The sequence below is a fragment of the Nipponia nippon genome, unplaced genomic scaffold (genome assembly GCF_047370975.1).
Source record: "Nipponia nippon isolate SJK-2023a ecotype South Korea unplaced genomic scaffold, ASM4737097v1 scaffold_3, whole genome shotgun sequence".
NCBI classification, from domain to species: domain Eukaryota; kingdom Metazoa; phylum Chordata; class Aves; order Pelecaniformes; family Threskiornithidae; genus Nipponia; species Nipponia nippon.
The window spans coordinates 86,352,037-86,368,095 of record NW_028262347.1 but is presented as its reverse complement, the minus strand read 5'-3'; the positions used below and the strand labels follow the sequence as shown (position 1 = coordinate 86,368,095).

Sequence of the window (16,059 nt, the reverse complement as noted above, 5' to 3'; positions counted from 1 at the left end):
AGGCAAAAACATATGAACAGCACAAGTATGTCTGAAAAGGAAAAAATAAAGGAATGAACTAACTTCATACTGCACTCTGGCCACCCTTGAGGTTGCAAGCAGCACTTTATGTGGGCAGATGAAATCCTCCTCGTCAAATGCAGAAGAGGATTGTTGCGGATCTGCAGGCTCCCTCTCCTTATCTGTTCTGGCAAGATGACTACGCTATTTGCTTCCTTTATAAAAAAGTAAAATTTATGCATACATGAATAAAGGGCTAACTGTACAATCAGTACCAACAGTAGTGCCAGGAAAAGAGCCTGCTGCAAGATAAAAATATGATGTAAAATGCATCATATAAGGATGCTTATTTTTTTGGCTCATACTTTTTATATAGATCAATAAGGCCTTGATCACAGAGAAGAGGTTTGGGGGGTTTAGGGTTTTGTTTTCTTTTAAAGCACTAACTGTTTTGTAACTAGCCTATGGATGTAGTGCTAACAAAGGACCGAGGAGAGAGAACAAGTCTGGACACAGGGGCTGTGTGCCTAGGAACTTGCCTTTTTTTTGTTTTCAGCCGTGACAGATGTCCTTTCCCTACCACTCAGAATTACTCTTTTTGCAAAGAACAGAAGCCCTGAGCAGCCAAGACATTTGCAGGCAGCATAAAAAGCGGTTTTGAGGGTGTGAGGGGGAGGGTCAAAAGCAGAAATCTGTTTATTTGGCACCTAAATATAGCCCAGTTAACTCAGCAAACATTTTTTCTCTACTACATGCTATTTTGTCTATATTTAGAGGCTATAAGGAACCAGCTGTAGCATCACCATTTTATTACATTCTCTGATGGGGACTTTGCTTTTGTTCCCCAGAACAAATCTCTGCCATTAAGTGACCATGACCACTCACCTGAGTCTTGGATACAAAAATTAAGGTTTCAGCTGAAGTACCAGCACAAAGGATGAGCTCTTAACCTCACCCTTACATGAAGGAGCCCTGCTCAGCTATGCCTGCCTGTGAACCAAGCCTCTAATAATCAAAGAGGACACATTGCAAGGCTGCTATTCCAGATCAGCCACAGGTTGATCAGTTATTTCACTCAGCAAGACCCAGCTGCCAAAAAAAAGACAGGTTTCAACCAAATGCTTTCAGAACAGAGGCTGCTTCTACGAAAAGCTTTTTTAGATAGTAAATAAAAATAAGTTTCTGCATTTCGAGATTCTTGTTTAAAAGCATTATAACCCTCTAGAGTATTTTTGCCTTTTTTTTCTTTTTTTTTTTTAATAGGATTGCATACCTGGACACCTGTAGCATGTGGAGGAAAACTTTTTTTTGCGATGAAAATTACCGTACATTAGGCTTAGGGCTACATAGAATGTTTTTTTTTTAGGGTTTTTTTTCCCATAATCACTTAAATCAAACCTTGCCTGCTGAAGTTTTATTGTACAGACAGATCTCTGTCAATGCAGCATCTGATTTACCTCTTCAGATGGGTGCACAAATAGACAATTGATTTAACTTCTTGGAACCCCTCCCTGCACAACAGATACTTTTTAAGAAGCACAGGCCATGGGCAACAAAAGGATAGCTTTTTACTCAAAAAAACCCATCCTCTACAATTTCTCTCCAATGCTTTCACACTAATTTGCTGAGGTAGCTGTCTTTTATTCTCAATGTATGTACTGCAGGAAAGTGCACTTGAGTCTACAAAGCAATCCAGAGAAAATGGTATCAAGTCACTGAATGGCTGTGTCTGAGTAATCTCAGGATCACCAACACAAATAGATAAAAAACCAGACTTCTAGGTCTTCCAAAAACGTGCAGAGCACAGGAAAGGTTTAAAACAAGCAGTGTAAGCAAGACAGGCGTAGAGCTGCTCGTCTCCCAGCGACGGATTTGAAGCATCAATGGGTGATGTCCAGGTTCCATGCTCAGGACCTGGCAGCCTTCAGTTCTGCCTTGCCTGTCTCTTGGGGGACCTGAGGGATTTGATGTCAGGCTGCAGACACTTGTGATTTAGGGTGTGATGGCCCCTCTCATATCTCCCATTTTGTACTGGGAAGTCAAATGGAAAGCCAAGGCAACTCTGAAGGAGCTATAGAGCAAATAACCTGACATCAAGTTAGCTTTTTTGCGCATCATATTCTTCAACTGAATTGATAAAAATTCCATTAAAAAGCTTGGAAAAAGCATGGAGTATTATCTCCCCATGATATATCATTTCTTCAGTATGAAAAAAGTAAAAAAAAAATTTCAACTGCTGTCTAACAAAATCAGAATAGCTAATGGAGCTGAAGGCTTCCAACTATGCAAGCACAAGACGTAATTTTTTTAAACTTCAGGCACTATTCAGGAACTAGTATCTAAGCCTCATAAGGCTCCTCCAGCATACATTAAAACTTCAAATACCTGTAAAGATCCTACCTTCTTGGTACGCTAGACAAGCATCCACATTTTACATAGTTGTCTTGACCATCCTTAAGACATCTGCTTTACTTCAGTACACAAGTCAGGTTGTCCTAACGTACACTTCCAGATCCTATACCATGCAAACAGGGTACAAGTTCATGAAGCTTTACATTTTGTTTGCTACATATTCATAAATTTCGCATCGATTTAACAACTCCGCCACAATGCTCTGGAAGATTGTTAGGCTGTATTTAAACAGTAGCCTTCTTCAGTACTGGCCCCACAGCCAGAATTTTTGTGGCCGCTAAATCCATTGAGCTTAATCAAATAATGAGGCTCCAATTTATAACATTTTCCTGTCACAGACTGCATCAAGAATCTTTTGTGGTGGAAAAAGTTGAAAAAACAAGTGGAAACAGGTTCATTTTGATTAAACCTGCAATGGAAAAAGTCCTCTATAGCTCATGGATGGAATTTCCAGTCGAAACAATGAGAGAGAAAAGAGCCACTGTGCTCCAGAGGTGAAATTTGAATGACATGGACTCATGTCCCCAGCTCTGCCCAATTTCAGTCAGATCTCCAATGTGTTTGTCCTCATCATGCTGATGGGGCAGCCTCACTCTCTATGGAAGCTTTTCTATTGGTACCTGCAAATACTGGGATAATGCCTTAACCTGGGTTTATACATCCTAAGTGATGCTCTAAATATCAGGCTAGTGGTTTCCTATTTGAGCTCTTTTTGGCTTTCAAATAAAAAAATTAAAAAAAAAAGACAACCCACCTGTTGTGTCTGTGCAAGAGTAATGGCACAAAATCGAAAAGCTGAGATTTGCTTGATGATGTCCCTTTTGGACTTGCTTTGCCTACCTAAATAACGGTAACCATCATCTGAAGGAAAAAAAAAATTGGAGATTTAAGAGGGAAGCGATAATTTGTTCCTAGTCATGGACAACACATGCTCTTGAAGTATCTGCCACGATAGTTGATGAGAAAATAACAACACCTGCAAAGCAGAAGGTAGAGCAGCTGCTTTCTGCACGACAGGAGCAGAGGTCAGGTCCGCCACCATACAGAGCCAAATGTCATTTTCCCCAGTGCCTAATCCCTCACAAACAGCGGTGGCACACATAACATACCTGCATTTGCAATTACTGGCTAATGGGCTCTATTATTCAGGCTTGCCATGCTTGCAGAAAACACTCCTTGAACGTTTTGTGCCCTCCTGCAGGCACATTAATAAATCTAGCAAATGAATGGAGGGACATAAGACGGATAGTTAGCATTCCCTTGGGACTCCTCTAATGAAAGACTGCTGGGCCACAATACGAGATCCACCCTGCAACAGATCACTGCACCGCTGCCAAAAAAAGGCTACATGAACTCTTCCTGCCAAGGCAAGCTGCGACTCCGAGATACCCTGTCAGAGCCAGTTAAGAAACAGCAAAATAAGAGAGTTGCACCACCTGTGTCCCTTCTCCAAGCAGAAGCATTGTGAAACTTCAATTATCTTCCCACAGCCACAAGTCTAACTTCAAGTGGCAAGTCAGAGGCTGCGTCTTCTTTTCAGTTATGCCCTGAAACAAGGTAACGTCAAGTAAAACCAGAGTATCTGCCTTACTTAAGCTCTCCCAACGTACTCATTATCATGGTATCTGAGTACATCTGTGTTTGGGTATACTGCTAATAGAGAAAAGCCATCGCCTCTCCATGCTTCATTTCTCTCGTGTGCCTCGCAGAGCTAGGCTTCTACTGGGAAAAGAGAAAGCAATCAAGTATCTGATGAGCATGAGATGTGTTCTCCCCTTCGTGCAACTGCTGTGTCAACAGGACTTAAATGTGCAAAGACATGTACGGAAAAAAAACTTAAATATTTTTTATATATATACACACACACTGCAATTCAACTAGCTTTTAAATATCTAGTAAGTGTAGATAAATAGCACCCTTTGAGCACTCAGACACAAGTTACACATGAAGGTATACACCCACACCCACATTTCTAACTGAGATTTAGCCCACTCTTTTGTCTGTACGCTCTCCACCAGTGAGACATTGCTGTTATTTGGTCCATAGGCAGGACTGTAATAAGGACAAGTAATGATAAACACTAAAATGCAGCCTCCCGGGGCTGGAGCAGCACTTCATCAACCAGCACAGAAAGACATATCGAGTCACTGCAGGATGACACTCAGCCATCACACGGCGTGCACCGTGATGTTTTGTCAATACAACTCAAAGCCACTACCACTAAACACCCCAACACCAGACGCTGTCTTGCTTTGTGTCCTTTTTGGCACTGGCTCTTTAGGGCAGCGGATGTGTATTACCTGTCTTTCAGCTGAGCCGAGCAAGGTGCAGGCAGCCAACATGATAGAATTGCTGTTTGCCTATAACAAGAGGCCCACACGATGTCACATCTGATCAGTCACGAGTCGACTGATTTTGTACAAACTGGCACACTAGAAAAGCTAGATTGTCAGGAAAATCAAGCCTCCCGTGGTATCTTGTGCTACAGGCACCAGAAGCTCTCTGCCTCCTTTTTCAGGGAGATGTAAAGTCAGGACCCTATCAGATGGGACAGCTCTGTAGAAGGAAGAGCTTTGGGGTTGAGAGGGAAAAGAAGGGCAAACACCCAGAGGAAGAGAGAAAAATGTTGGGCAGAAGGAGGAGCAGGAACAAGAGACACAGGGAAGTAACTGAGGGCTCAGAAGAGAAGGGAGAAGAGGATGGCAAGGCCATTCCTGGTAAGAGCAGTCTGCCCTGCCATGGAAGCAGAAAGGACGGTGGCATGAAGGCAGAGGGCTCCAGGAACACAATGCCAGAGCACATGCCACAAAGGTGGCAGAGAAGACATGCAGGGGACCCTGGGGGAAACCTGGCAGAGGAGATGAAGGGAACAGATGCAATGAATTCAGCCCACAGCAACTGCAAATCGCAGTACCCCCGCATTCTACAATCCCACCCTGCAGATTCGTATCCGGCTGCAGGTCACTGCAGAAAACTGGAAAGGAAGCGTAATTTCCTTTCCCCTCCACAGCCCCCTCTTTCACAACGTTCGAATGTTCAGTTTTTCCTCCCTCACTTCTTAAAGCAGGAAGAGAAAGAAAAGAAACCCTAGTGTCTCGTTTGTCTCTTCCAGCCTCTTCACCAAGGCCTTGCTGCTGTTTGCTCCACACCTCTCTGCAGTCTCCAGAGCCAGGATCCAGCTGCCTAGCCAAAGACAGCAGAAGTGAGCTGCTGTTATCGCAGATGTGGTCTCAATGACAACTATGTCGAACAACCCTGCTGAAGACCGCGTGTCATTTATCAGATGTCAAAATCATTTCTCTCATTTTGTGCATTCAATACACATATATCAAACAACAAAACACAGTAGTTGCCAAAAGATGTGTATCTCCTCTATCTGGCCAAGTTTAGCTATGTTTAAACCTCACATGTAAGCCCTTATAGACTTTCACAAATTTAAGCAACACTGAAACTTCCAGGCAAAGAGTGTACACTAACTCCACTGCATCTGTATTTCCAACTCAGAAAGAAGGATGCCTGATCTTCCATTTTACCTAAAGGACTTTCTCAGGTTTTTAAGAGTCATGATTTTCAAAGCACCTCTGTAGCTATAAGATCCCTATTGTTTCCAGCAAGCATAAATGTACAAATGAATGTCTTTATTTGCATCACATTTGGTTTATCTACACCTTTGTTAAGTGCTTGGCTATTGCCTTGATGTGCTGTTGCCTGAGTCATACAGCGATTGATTTCTTCTATTCATCAGAAATGTTACCCACCAAGATAGTTATTTTCCTCATTTAGCCTGTCGACTACAAGAGCACTAATGAATTCCCCTCACCCGGTGGATCTTTGCACACAATTGACATCAAATAGGCAGTTTAAATAGTAACAAGCACTGACAGATCCCAGGGATCCACTTACACTGGGGACAGGGAGCAATGGCTTTAGATTTTCATCACATCTGTGTCACCAGTTATTTACTCTTTTGCTCCTGAATCTGAATGATACTCTGTGGCTGCTAAGCCACAAAGCCAACAGCATTTCAACATTCCCAGAGACCAGCTGATACTGGAAAAAAATCCATATACACCACCAATATTACAGCTTAATTGTTTTCTATCCTAATAAAAATTCATCTCATCGTATATTTATGTTAATGCAGTACTCCGGTACATGTGAATAAGTACATACGTGCATACACAATTGTCGATATATATTTCTCTTGAACCTAAGAGATCACATTTAACACAAAGTATGTGTATATTTACAAGACTCTAGTCTCATTTTCAGTCAACCCAGACAGCTACATTATGATTTCTCCTATTTGTCCAGACCACCCACCACCATCACCACTTCACAGAATATTAAATCAGTGAACAAAATGAGCTGGCCTGACTGTGTAGTTTTCAAATTCACTTCAAGTCTACATCACAGAGCTGGTCCACAGCTTTCCTGACACAGTTTGTGTGTTTAACAGGAAACACCTCCTCCAAATATGCTCACAAATCAAATCAAAAAGGGCGATTTTGGAAAAAGAACACAGCTCCACGTAGGAAAAGTGTTGCACTATAACGAGGGGCTTTTTTTCAGTGATATCCTACTTCAAGATTGCTCCTAACAAACAAGCACCAAGTACAGTCCAAATATCCTAACTCTACTTTGCAATTTTGAAGTCTGGGAGCCCATTTTCTACTTTGAAACCAGGCACCAGTGCTCAAGTTTGGCTATACGTGTGCAGGCAGTAGTTTCCAAGGAAACCAGTGACTGCATGAACATTGCAAAATGCAAGTCCTGCGCTCGCTGTTTCACAAGTACACTGTAGCTATCTCCGTGACACAAACCCTTCCAGGTAGGCGCTTTACTACTGTTTCTAAAAGACCTTAATACAATTTCAGACGTTTAGGATGTCAGTATACACAGTACATATCCAAGCAATGTGCACACTTGCAACCAAACCACTTTCTGTAGATGTTGAGAGAAGGATAAAGGAATTATTTGAGTTGTTTTAGGCTCCAATGTAGCAAATACTTTTGTTTCTTTCCTGTTCTATCAGCCCTTCAAAACAAGGACAAGCTACACAAAACATGAATGTCAGGGACTTCTCTGCCTGCACATACCCCCTAGAAATGGCAGAACAGCAGATGAAAAACATTTATACACATATTTATCCTTTAGCCTGCTACAAATGCAAGTATTTTGGCACCATGAAAAGCCAAAAGAGAAGCAATACCAGCAGCACAGGCAGTAAAGATTATAATTTATGACAGTAAGTGGCATTTAAACCACCACCATATCTAGTTCTAAAAGCACAGCTTTCCAGGACTGCTTACCTTAAGATAAGGTTCGTATTTAGTGACTTCTGAAATCTTAGAATCCCACAGTATCTATCCCAAGCGGGATAACCAAAGAAACAGGTACATATCAAGTCACTGTGTCCTTTTTAACTCTCTAAAGGAACAATTTTTTCCCCTTGACTCATGTTTTGCATCTGGTGTTCAGTGAGACAGTGTTTAGTAAAAGCATGGAGTCCACTCACCTTCCCAGTGAGTCTGCAACACAGGCCGTTGCAAACAGCTGGCTAGTCTAAATTCTGTGCTACTACATACATTTTTGCTCAGTATCAGCACTCTGGGTTTTTTTTTTTTGATTCATTTCAGACGTGTAAGACGCATACTGTGTTTAGGAACACAGGATGCTAAAGCTCAGGACTACTTTCACAGCAAGTCTGGAGGGAAGGCATTTGTGTCCATGGTCTGGGACCTCATTTTCTGTGGATGCATTTTAAAACTATCCACCTACAGTATTTTCACTCAGTAATACAGATAAGAGGAAAAAAGTTAATTCTGTAGAAAATTAATTTATGGAGATGTATTACAATTAAAAAAATAGTTTCCATGTTAATGACCAACTTAATTTAAGTGCTATTAGCTTGCTTAAAACTACTGTACTTGCTGAACTTTTTTTTTGCATATAACCACCATAAAGATTTCAATATAGTTTCTGAACAGAACTACTTTGCTTTAAAACATAGTATATTTACACTACACTGCTAAAAGTAATATCAGAAAGCAGCAGAAATTCAGAGAAGTATGTGTTGCCTGTTGCTACTAAGCAGAATTAAAATAATTAAAATTACAGCAACATTTAATCTTGCCATCACTCATCAAAGCAAGAATCAGACAGAAAATGACAAAACAAGTATGTGGCTTTAATAGCTTTGTCCGGTGAATTGTTTTTTACCTTCCTTTGAATAAAACACCTCTGGTCCTTAGAGTTTACATTCAGCATAAACATTACCTGACTAAACAAGCGTACTTCACAGATGACTCAGAACACTACTTGCCAACAGAGAAAAATCCTTGTCCTCCGCATAGTAACTAAATACAATATAGTTATTCCTTACTACCACTAGTAACCAAAGCCTCAGAAGGCTGAATATACAAAGAGCCAAACTACCAGCAATCTCACACTTGCCACTTCACAACACATTAAGCAGCACAGACTCCGAGGCGTGAGTCACGCGTGTGCCTCTTGCATAGAGGAAAGCCCCATCCACCACCACCACCGCCAAGCCAGACCTGTCAAAACAGAGTAAAATAACATTTGACTGACTTGCGTTTGCCGCTATCCTTGACACACTGCATGTTAAAACTTCTGTCAGGAAGCATATCATCCTTCACAATAAAACCTCATCCCTGCAAAGCGCAAGGCGGCCCTGCTCTCAGCCCTGCTGTGTGAATAGAAGCAGGGCAAGTTGGGTGTTTAAGGAGTCAAGCGAGTAGACAGCTCATGAGGCAAGTCTGCCAACCTGCCTTGGCCAGCCGTAGAGATGAGAGAAGTTTAGGACTGGACTGCTGGGTAGGCAACAAGTCCCATGTACCCAGATTCAGCAGCACTTGCTACAGAAGCGGGCTGTCCTTCACAGCATCCAAGAGCTTGTCCATGCAAATCAGCCAGCTGAAGCCACACACAAAAACCGCAATAGGGTTTGAGTGGCACTGCGCCACTAGAATGGCAGGAGAAAAGTCCATCTGTCCCTTTGATAGCCGCCAAGAGTGGAAAGCTAATCAGCATAAGCCTAAGGGAGATCATTCCCCAAGGCAATGCCCTTGGCCACATCTTGTATTGGTGGGCACGTCATCCTTTCTCACAGACCTCCCACCAGTGGAGAGATGCTGCCCCCCCACCACGTGCCACATATATTAAAGTCCTAACCCTAAAGTCCTAACCCCCTAAATCCTGCACACCGAAAAAACCACCACTGACATTAATGGAAGTCAGCGTTTAATCAAGAATTGGCAGATCTTTCCAGGCACAAAAATACTCCTTCAGAACAATGTTAAACTACATTCAGATGGATTCAACATTATATCACACAGCACGTAAAAGCAACCAGAGCAGTTAATTACTCTCAAACAAATGATAAACACAATTCAATTAGTCACTGGACACATCATACTGAATTACATCTTGATAACAAAAAAAAAAAAAAAAATTTAAGGTTGCACCCCTACATCTATCGCTGCTGACTGCTTTTGATATGATGTTTTCTGCAGCGCGGCACCAAAACCAGAACATAACAGGACTAAAGAGGCCACCATCCCTCATCTGATTTCACAGCTCATGTCCCACATTTCAGGAAGCAATCACGGTGGGAGCGTTCTCTCAGTTCCCGATCACAGGTCCCTCAATCACCTCAACCATCAGTATCTAGTCGTTAAATTATGGTGCAACAACCATCCTCCAAATTATTTTAGAAAGAGGAAAGCATGGGGTTTAAGAAAAAGGGGTTGGGGTTTTGGTTGGTTTGGGGTTTTTTAGAACTATAGTTTGAGAGTTTTAATTAATGGATGGCTCCTGGGTACTGCAGCATACATACCATTTATAAACACCAGCAGATAATTTTATGCAAACACTCTAAATATGAAGTGCTTTTCAAATATTTCTGGGGGTTTTATTACTATTATGATCACTTAAAAATATGCCTCTAGTTCACAGAAGATGTGCACATTCGCCTTCAAAGAACCAATTTGGCCGTTGAAGGGATTTTGTTAAATCTCTTATATGTATGTTGTACTTTCCCCAAGGCTATACAACCAAGTATTTTATTTTTTTTAAACCAGAACTCTTAAATACGACTCACAGGCTGCTCCTCCCCCTAAAAACGAATCTCTGGGATTTTGGCAGATTCCACAACTTTACATTCAAAGCATTCCTAAGTCTGTTAACTCACAAAAAGAAGTCATTTTTCATGTTACTCAACGTTTTCTACAAATGACGCAGCATTTTGCCATTATCTCAGTTAACGACAGGGCATACGCTACCTCTGACAAGAGGAGATCGGGCCCTATACATTTCTTCACGCTCACAAGCTCTCCACTTTGTTTTACATTCTGCTTCTACATTTTTTTTTTCCTTCTGGAAAACAAAATATGCTGATTACACAGTCTTCCAAAAAAGCATACAGCTGTTGCCAATCACCAAACAAAACAGCCTTTTAAAATTAAAGTCCTGGGTATTTTCCCATGGCAAGTACAAAATAACGAAGGCGAAGAGACGAGAGTTACAGCTTCCTAGTTAAAAAGGCTATTCTTTGGTCTGCAGCTCTGTAAAATCTTAATTGGAATAACAGTTGGTACAAACTTGGTCTCGCAGTATTCTTTTCATGCTGACAGGCTGTTAGCAGCCAGGATATATCCTGCGAGAGTTCAAAGGTGTGGAAAAACAAACAGAGCAGCAATTTTGGAAGATGAAGAGGAGATAAGGATTTGTCGTGGTATTTTTCTGCCATGGAAAACCATCCAGCTTTCTCCACAGTCTGTGCCCACTTACTCCAGTCACTTCTTGCAAGTTACTTCCTTTGGGGGGGAGAAAGAAAAAGCCACTTACTTTAGACAACTGGCTTCTAGTTAACTTGAATATGAAGACTGATAAAGATGCCAATGCCTGACTTCTCTCATTGGTCTCATAACTTGAAAGAAAACGGCAGGATGTGTCCCTCCACAGATTTTAGCTATAAACTCTTCATGTGAACCCAAAAAGTCCCACTTCACATTAAAACAAAAGAGAAAGTTTAGAGGCAAAATAAGCCCAACCCTGCAAGAGCAACTAAAACTCTTAACATTCTGTCTGAAACGGATATTTTTTTAAACTATATGTATCTTAAATGGTGGGGCTTGTGCACAAGGTAAGATCTTGCAGGAAATTTAACAGTATTTTTTCCATATGAGGCAATTAAATTCACTTTCATACTTAAAAGCCATTCGGAGTTTAACCATTTTGTAACCCAGAATCTTCTACGTGGAATCACAGCAGCTTCCACAGACACTTCACCAGAGAGGCAGACCCACAGGTATCAGAAGTCTACCATGGCCCTCATGATCCCTCCTCGTTTCTAACAGACTTTCTACTACTACTGATCCTACCAATCTCCAGCCGCCTTAGGTGCTCCACCAGAAAAGGAGGACAGACCCAGCACCACTTAACTGCAAAAAACCCACAGGCTACCAAGCAATTGAAGATTTCCTGTGTGTCCTCTTGGTGCTCCTACTTCTGTATAATGCTGGAGAGCAGGCTGGTACTTTGGCAGCTTGTCAAAACCAAAGGCTGGATGCCATTACCTCAAGAGTCACTGAGGTTCGGCATGAACAGGGCAAAAAAGTCAACCCTTCTTTGCGTATTTTGGTAGTTCCCGTTCTGCTTCCAGGTCCACCTTCACCTCCAGTACCACCACAAACGGTTATCCTGAACATCAAAATGTCATCAAGATTGTGTCATGTTTGTTTAATGAAGATAAGGACCTCCCCTCAACCACACAGGAGCACTATGTAAGCCATGTTTGCAACTGTACATAGAAAAGCCTATGAAAAATCAAAATTTAAATATCAATGACCCCAAATAAACTAAACCAATTGCGCTTCCTCACTCAGTCTCGGAGGTACATCCATCACTAACAGAGCAGGTCATCTGGATTGTATTTTAATCATGAGAACGACAGGTAAGCAAAATACATGGCTCATGTTTTCCTTTATTTAGGTAGCCACATCTTCCTTTCCATTGGGATGCTCAAATTAAAAGTGCTCATCAGTGCAGTTACGGATGTAGGCAAGCACCCAAGATGACTGTCTATCAGCAGAAGATATCACGTTGCCTCAGTAGGTGTGCATCCTTGGGCATGAGGCTTTGAGGGCTCCTCCTCACCATAATGTGACAGCTCAAACAGAAGAGCAAATGTTTCCTAGAGCAACGTGCACTCCTGAAGCTGTGAGCAAGTATCTTTTACTTCAGATTAAGATCTGAAGCCGCAAGTTGACTTGAATATTGTAAATACTATTAAGAGTATTGACCGTGGAAGGTCAATATGAAATACTCCCTCAGGCAGGTGGCGTGCGTTATGCCCCACATGAGACTACAGCAAGGCATTTACGCAATAAGCCATTAAAATTCAAGCTGGAAAACGTTAATTCAAGGCTTCATCAGGCTTCCTACGTATTTCATGGTGCACAGCAGAGGCTCCAGGCTCGTTCTGCTGAAACCTGAAGTGCTTCCCTGAGATCTGGGGGGGTCGATTCACTCTTCAAGGGCACCAAGGGGTGAACACACACACTCCCCTAACAAAAAAATAAACATTTTCGGATGCGCTGTGTTGTCCTACAGTTTAATTGAGGAAATTAATGCCTCTGGGCCACCTTATCCCACCTTAAACGTTTACCAGACACACCATGGCTTGCATAAACCCACCTGCCTGCCCGCACCTCAGCCCACTGCCTGCTCACGGGGCAGCTGCCCCCCCCCACCTGATGGAGCCCGGTCTCCACTTTTCGGGGTGTTTGGGATTTTTTGGTCCACCACAGCTTCTCCCCGCCGCCCTTTTGAATCCGGAGCCGCGGCCGTTCGCCTTAAAAGGGCAAAATATCTGTGGAGAAACGGCGGCGGGAATGGGGGGGGGGGGGGGGGGAAGAAGCGGGGAGGCAGGAGAGCCGGCAGCCGCCGCCCCGACACATGGCGGGCGGCCCCGGCCGAGGGTCCCGCGGCGGCGGCGGGGCCGGCCCATGGCGGCCGCCCTCCCTGGGCGGGCGGCCCCGGCGCGCCGGTTGCCAGGAGACGGCGGGGCCCCGCCATGGCGGCGAGAAGGGCCGAGGCTGCGGGGGCAGGGCAGAGCTAGGGGCCCAGCCCGGCTTCAGCCTCGGCCCCAGCCCATAACCTACCGGGGCAGATGAGCGGGTCCCGGCGGCGGGCAGGCAACTCCTGCCAAGGCAAGGAGGAGCAGCGAGGCATCGCCCCTCGCCGCTGCCCCACCATGCCTGCAGCACCTGCGCCACCAGCCCCGCCATCGCCTCGGCCCCGGAGTGAACCCGCACCCGTGTGGGGCTGGTGAAGTCCCGCATGGGGCTCCGGAGGGGCCTCGCTGGAGCGACGCAGCGTCGAGAGGCCGAGACCCGCGTCCGCCATGTGCCCTAACAAGCGGCTGGGGAGTGACCTGCATCCCAAAGCCCACCCGAAACGAGAACAACCCCAGCTACCAGGATGGCTCGAACGATCCTCCACGACCCCAGCGCTCCCGTTTAATTCAGCGAGGAAGATGTCAGCCGCAAAGGGGAGGCGGATTTGGCCACAGACCGGCAGCGGCGACGGGGAGGTCGAGCCCCGGTTGCCGCCAGCCGAGGGGCACAGCCCGGCAGCAGCGGGCGGGGGGGGTGAGCCCCGGGCCGGCCCCTGCCGCCCTCCGCTGCGCTTGCACATGAAGCCGGGCGCTTCAGCAGCGGATAATCTCTTTTTCTCCTCTTTTATTTTTTTTTTTAATTCCCTTAGGGAGTGCTGAGCTAAATGCATTGCGATTTGTTGGCTAGGAAAAGATACTAAGGGGAGGGAGTGATCTCGCTCCTGCGAGGTCTCCGTTTTCTCCATTAAATCGCTATAATTTGCCTAGTCTGCGGCAAGTGTGAAACCAGGACAGAGCAGCTCCCGGGCGCGCTGGGAGCCGAGGTTCCCCGCAACTTTCCCTTCCCGCCGCCCCCCCCCCCCGCCCTCCACCGGACCAGGACGCTGCAACGAGCCCCTGCCACTGCCCTTCTCCCCCCCTCACCCCAAAACACCAGCACCCACCGGGCAAGGGAGGCCAGGCGGGGCGGCAAGAAGGCTGCTGGAGCCGCGGGCACCGCACCGCGCCGGGCTCCAAGTTTCCCTGCCCGCACGCTGCCCAGCCCTGCCTGCCCCGCGGTGAATCGCTCCCGGCGGGACGCCGCTCCTCTCCGGGGGGCAGAGACCCCCGGGATTCTCCCGTCCCTGCCCTCAGCGGAAAAGCCGGCGGCCCGCCCCTGCCCGAGCTCGCCGCCGTGCCGCCCCCGGCCGGATGGGGGGGCGGCCGGCTCCGAAAGGACCCCGGCCGGATCGGGGGAGCGCGGCTCTCCCCCCACCTTGGGGCTCGCTCCTGTCCCACATCCCCCCCCAAGCCCGGAACTCGCAACTTTCCCACCCCGCGGGGCCACCCGGGAGGGCGTGGGGGCGGGCGGCAGCCGGGGCGGCCGCGCTTCGGGGCTCCGCTCCGCGCCCCCGCCACCCCGATCCCTCCCCGGCGGCGAGGACGGGGCACGGCGCGGAAGAGGCGTCCGCCGGATGCCCCGCAGGCAGCGAGGGGAGAAGGGGGCAAGAGGGACTGAGGGCGGCGGATGGAGAGGCGAGGCACGGAGCGGTGGGTACCCGGGGTGAACCCCCTGCTTACTGTGGGCTCTTGGGGTAGAAGGGGAGGGTGACGTGGCTGAGATCCTGGATGTCAAAGGCGGTGGGCTCGGCCGAGATCGCCTGCCGCTTGGTCCTCTGCTCCCCCTGCAAGGTGCCGGCGCTCTGCTGCTGCGCCTGCTGGGTGGCGGGCCGGATCACGGAGCGGTACTTGTCCAGCTCGTTCTGCAGCTTCTGGATCAGTTCGTCCTTCTGGTCCAACTCCAGCTCCAGCTCGTCGATGAGCGCATCCCGCTGCCGCAGCTCCTCGATCTTCTCCTGCAGCGCGTACTGTAAATCCCGCAAAGTGCCCATGGTCCTGCCGCCTCGCTCGCCCCTCGCCTCTCCCGGCAACTTTCCCCCCCGGGCCGCCCACCGCCTCCCCGCACTTGGGCCAACTTCCCTCCGCCGCCCCCTCCGGCCCGGCCCGGCCCGGCGCGGCCCCGCTGCCCGCCGGGGCCCCCGCCGCAGCCGGACCCCCTCCGCCGGCACCGCGCTCCGGAGCCGGGTTGTTAGGGGCGATTTCGATCCGCCTGCGTCAGGCTGGGCTGGAGAGGGAGCGGGAGACACACACACACACGCGGAGGGGGAGGGAAGGAGGGAAGGCGGCGGGGAGGGAGGCAGGGGCGCCTGCGAGGATGCACATGCACTCCCCGCTCCCTCCTTCCCGGCCCCGCCGGCTCCCCGCGCCGCCCACACCCCCGCGCCCGGGGTCGCCCGGCGGGGGATGCGGGGAGGGGGCTGTCCGGCGGCTCCCCCGGGGGCTGCGGGAGCGCTCCGCCGCCGGGAACCTCTGCCGAGCCCTCCCCTCCCGTCCTTTTGCAGGAGGAGGCCATCAAACAGGTCCAAGCCCTGGGAGATGGCTGCACAAACCTGCCCTCTCCGTCCCGCTTTCGGGGTGTCCCCGGTCCTCTCCCTTCCCATACTCTGCTCCGATCGAGAGTACTA

At 47.2% G+C, this 16,059-nt stretch overlaps 1 protein-coding gene across 3 annotated transcripts in view; it reads right to left on the bottom strand.

Annotated features, from left to right (window-relative positions):
- Window positions 1–16,059, bottom strand: part of PRKG1 (protein kinase cGMP-dependent 1) — a 513,542-nt gene that overhangs the window by 463,871 nt on the left and 33,612 nt on the right. Inside the window, exon 1 of one of the 3 annotated variants that reach the window (XM_009466038.2) lies at window positions 15,116–15,472. The exons of 1 other annotated variant lie outside the window; for it this stretch is intronic. In XM_009466038.2, coding sequence (XP_009464313.1) covers window positions 15,116–15,426 — 311 coding nt within the window. In that variant the 5' untranslated portion in view covers window positions 15,427–15,472. Of the gene's footprint in view, window positions 1–13,916; window positions 14,239–15,115; window positions 15,473–16,059 lie in introns of those variants that run through there. One more of the 3 variants, XM_087766551.1, reaches the window with a different exon arrangement.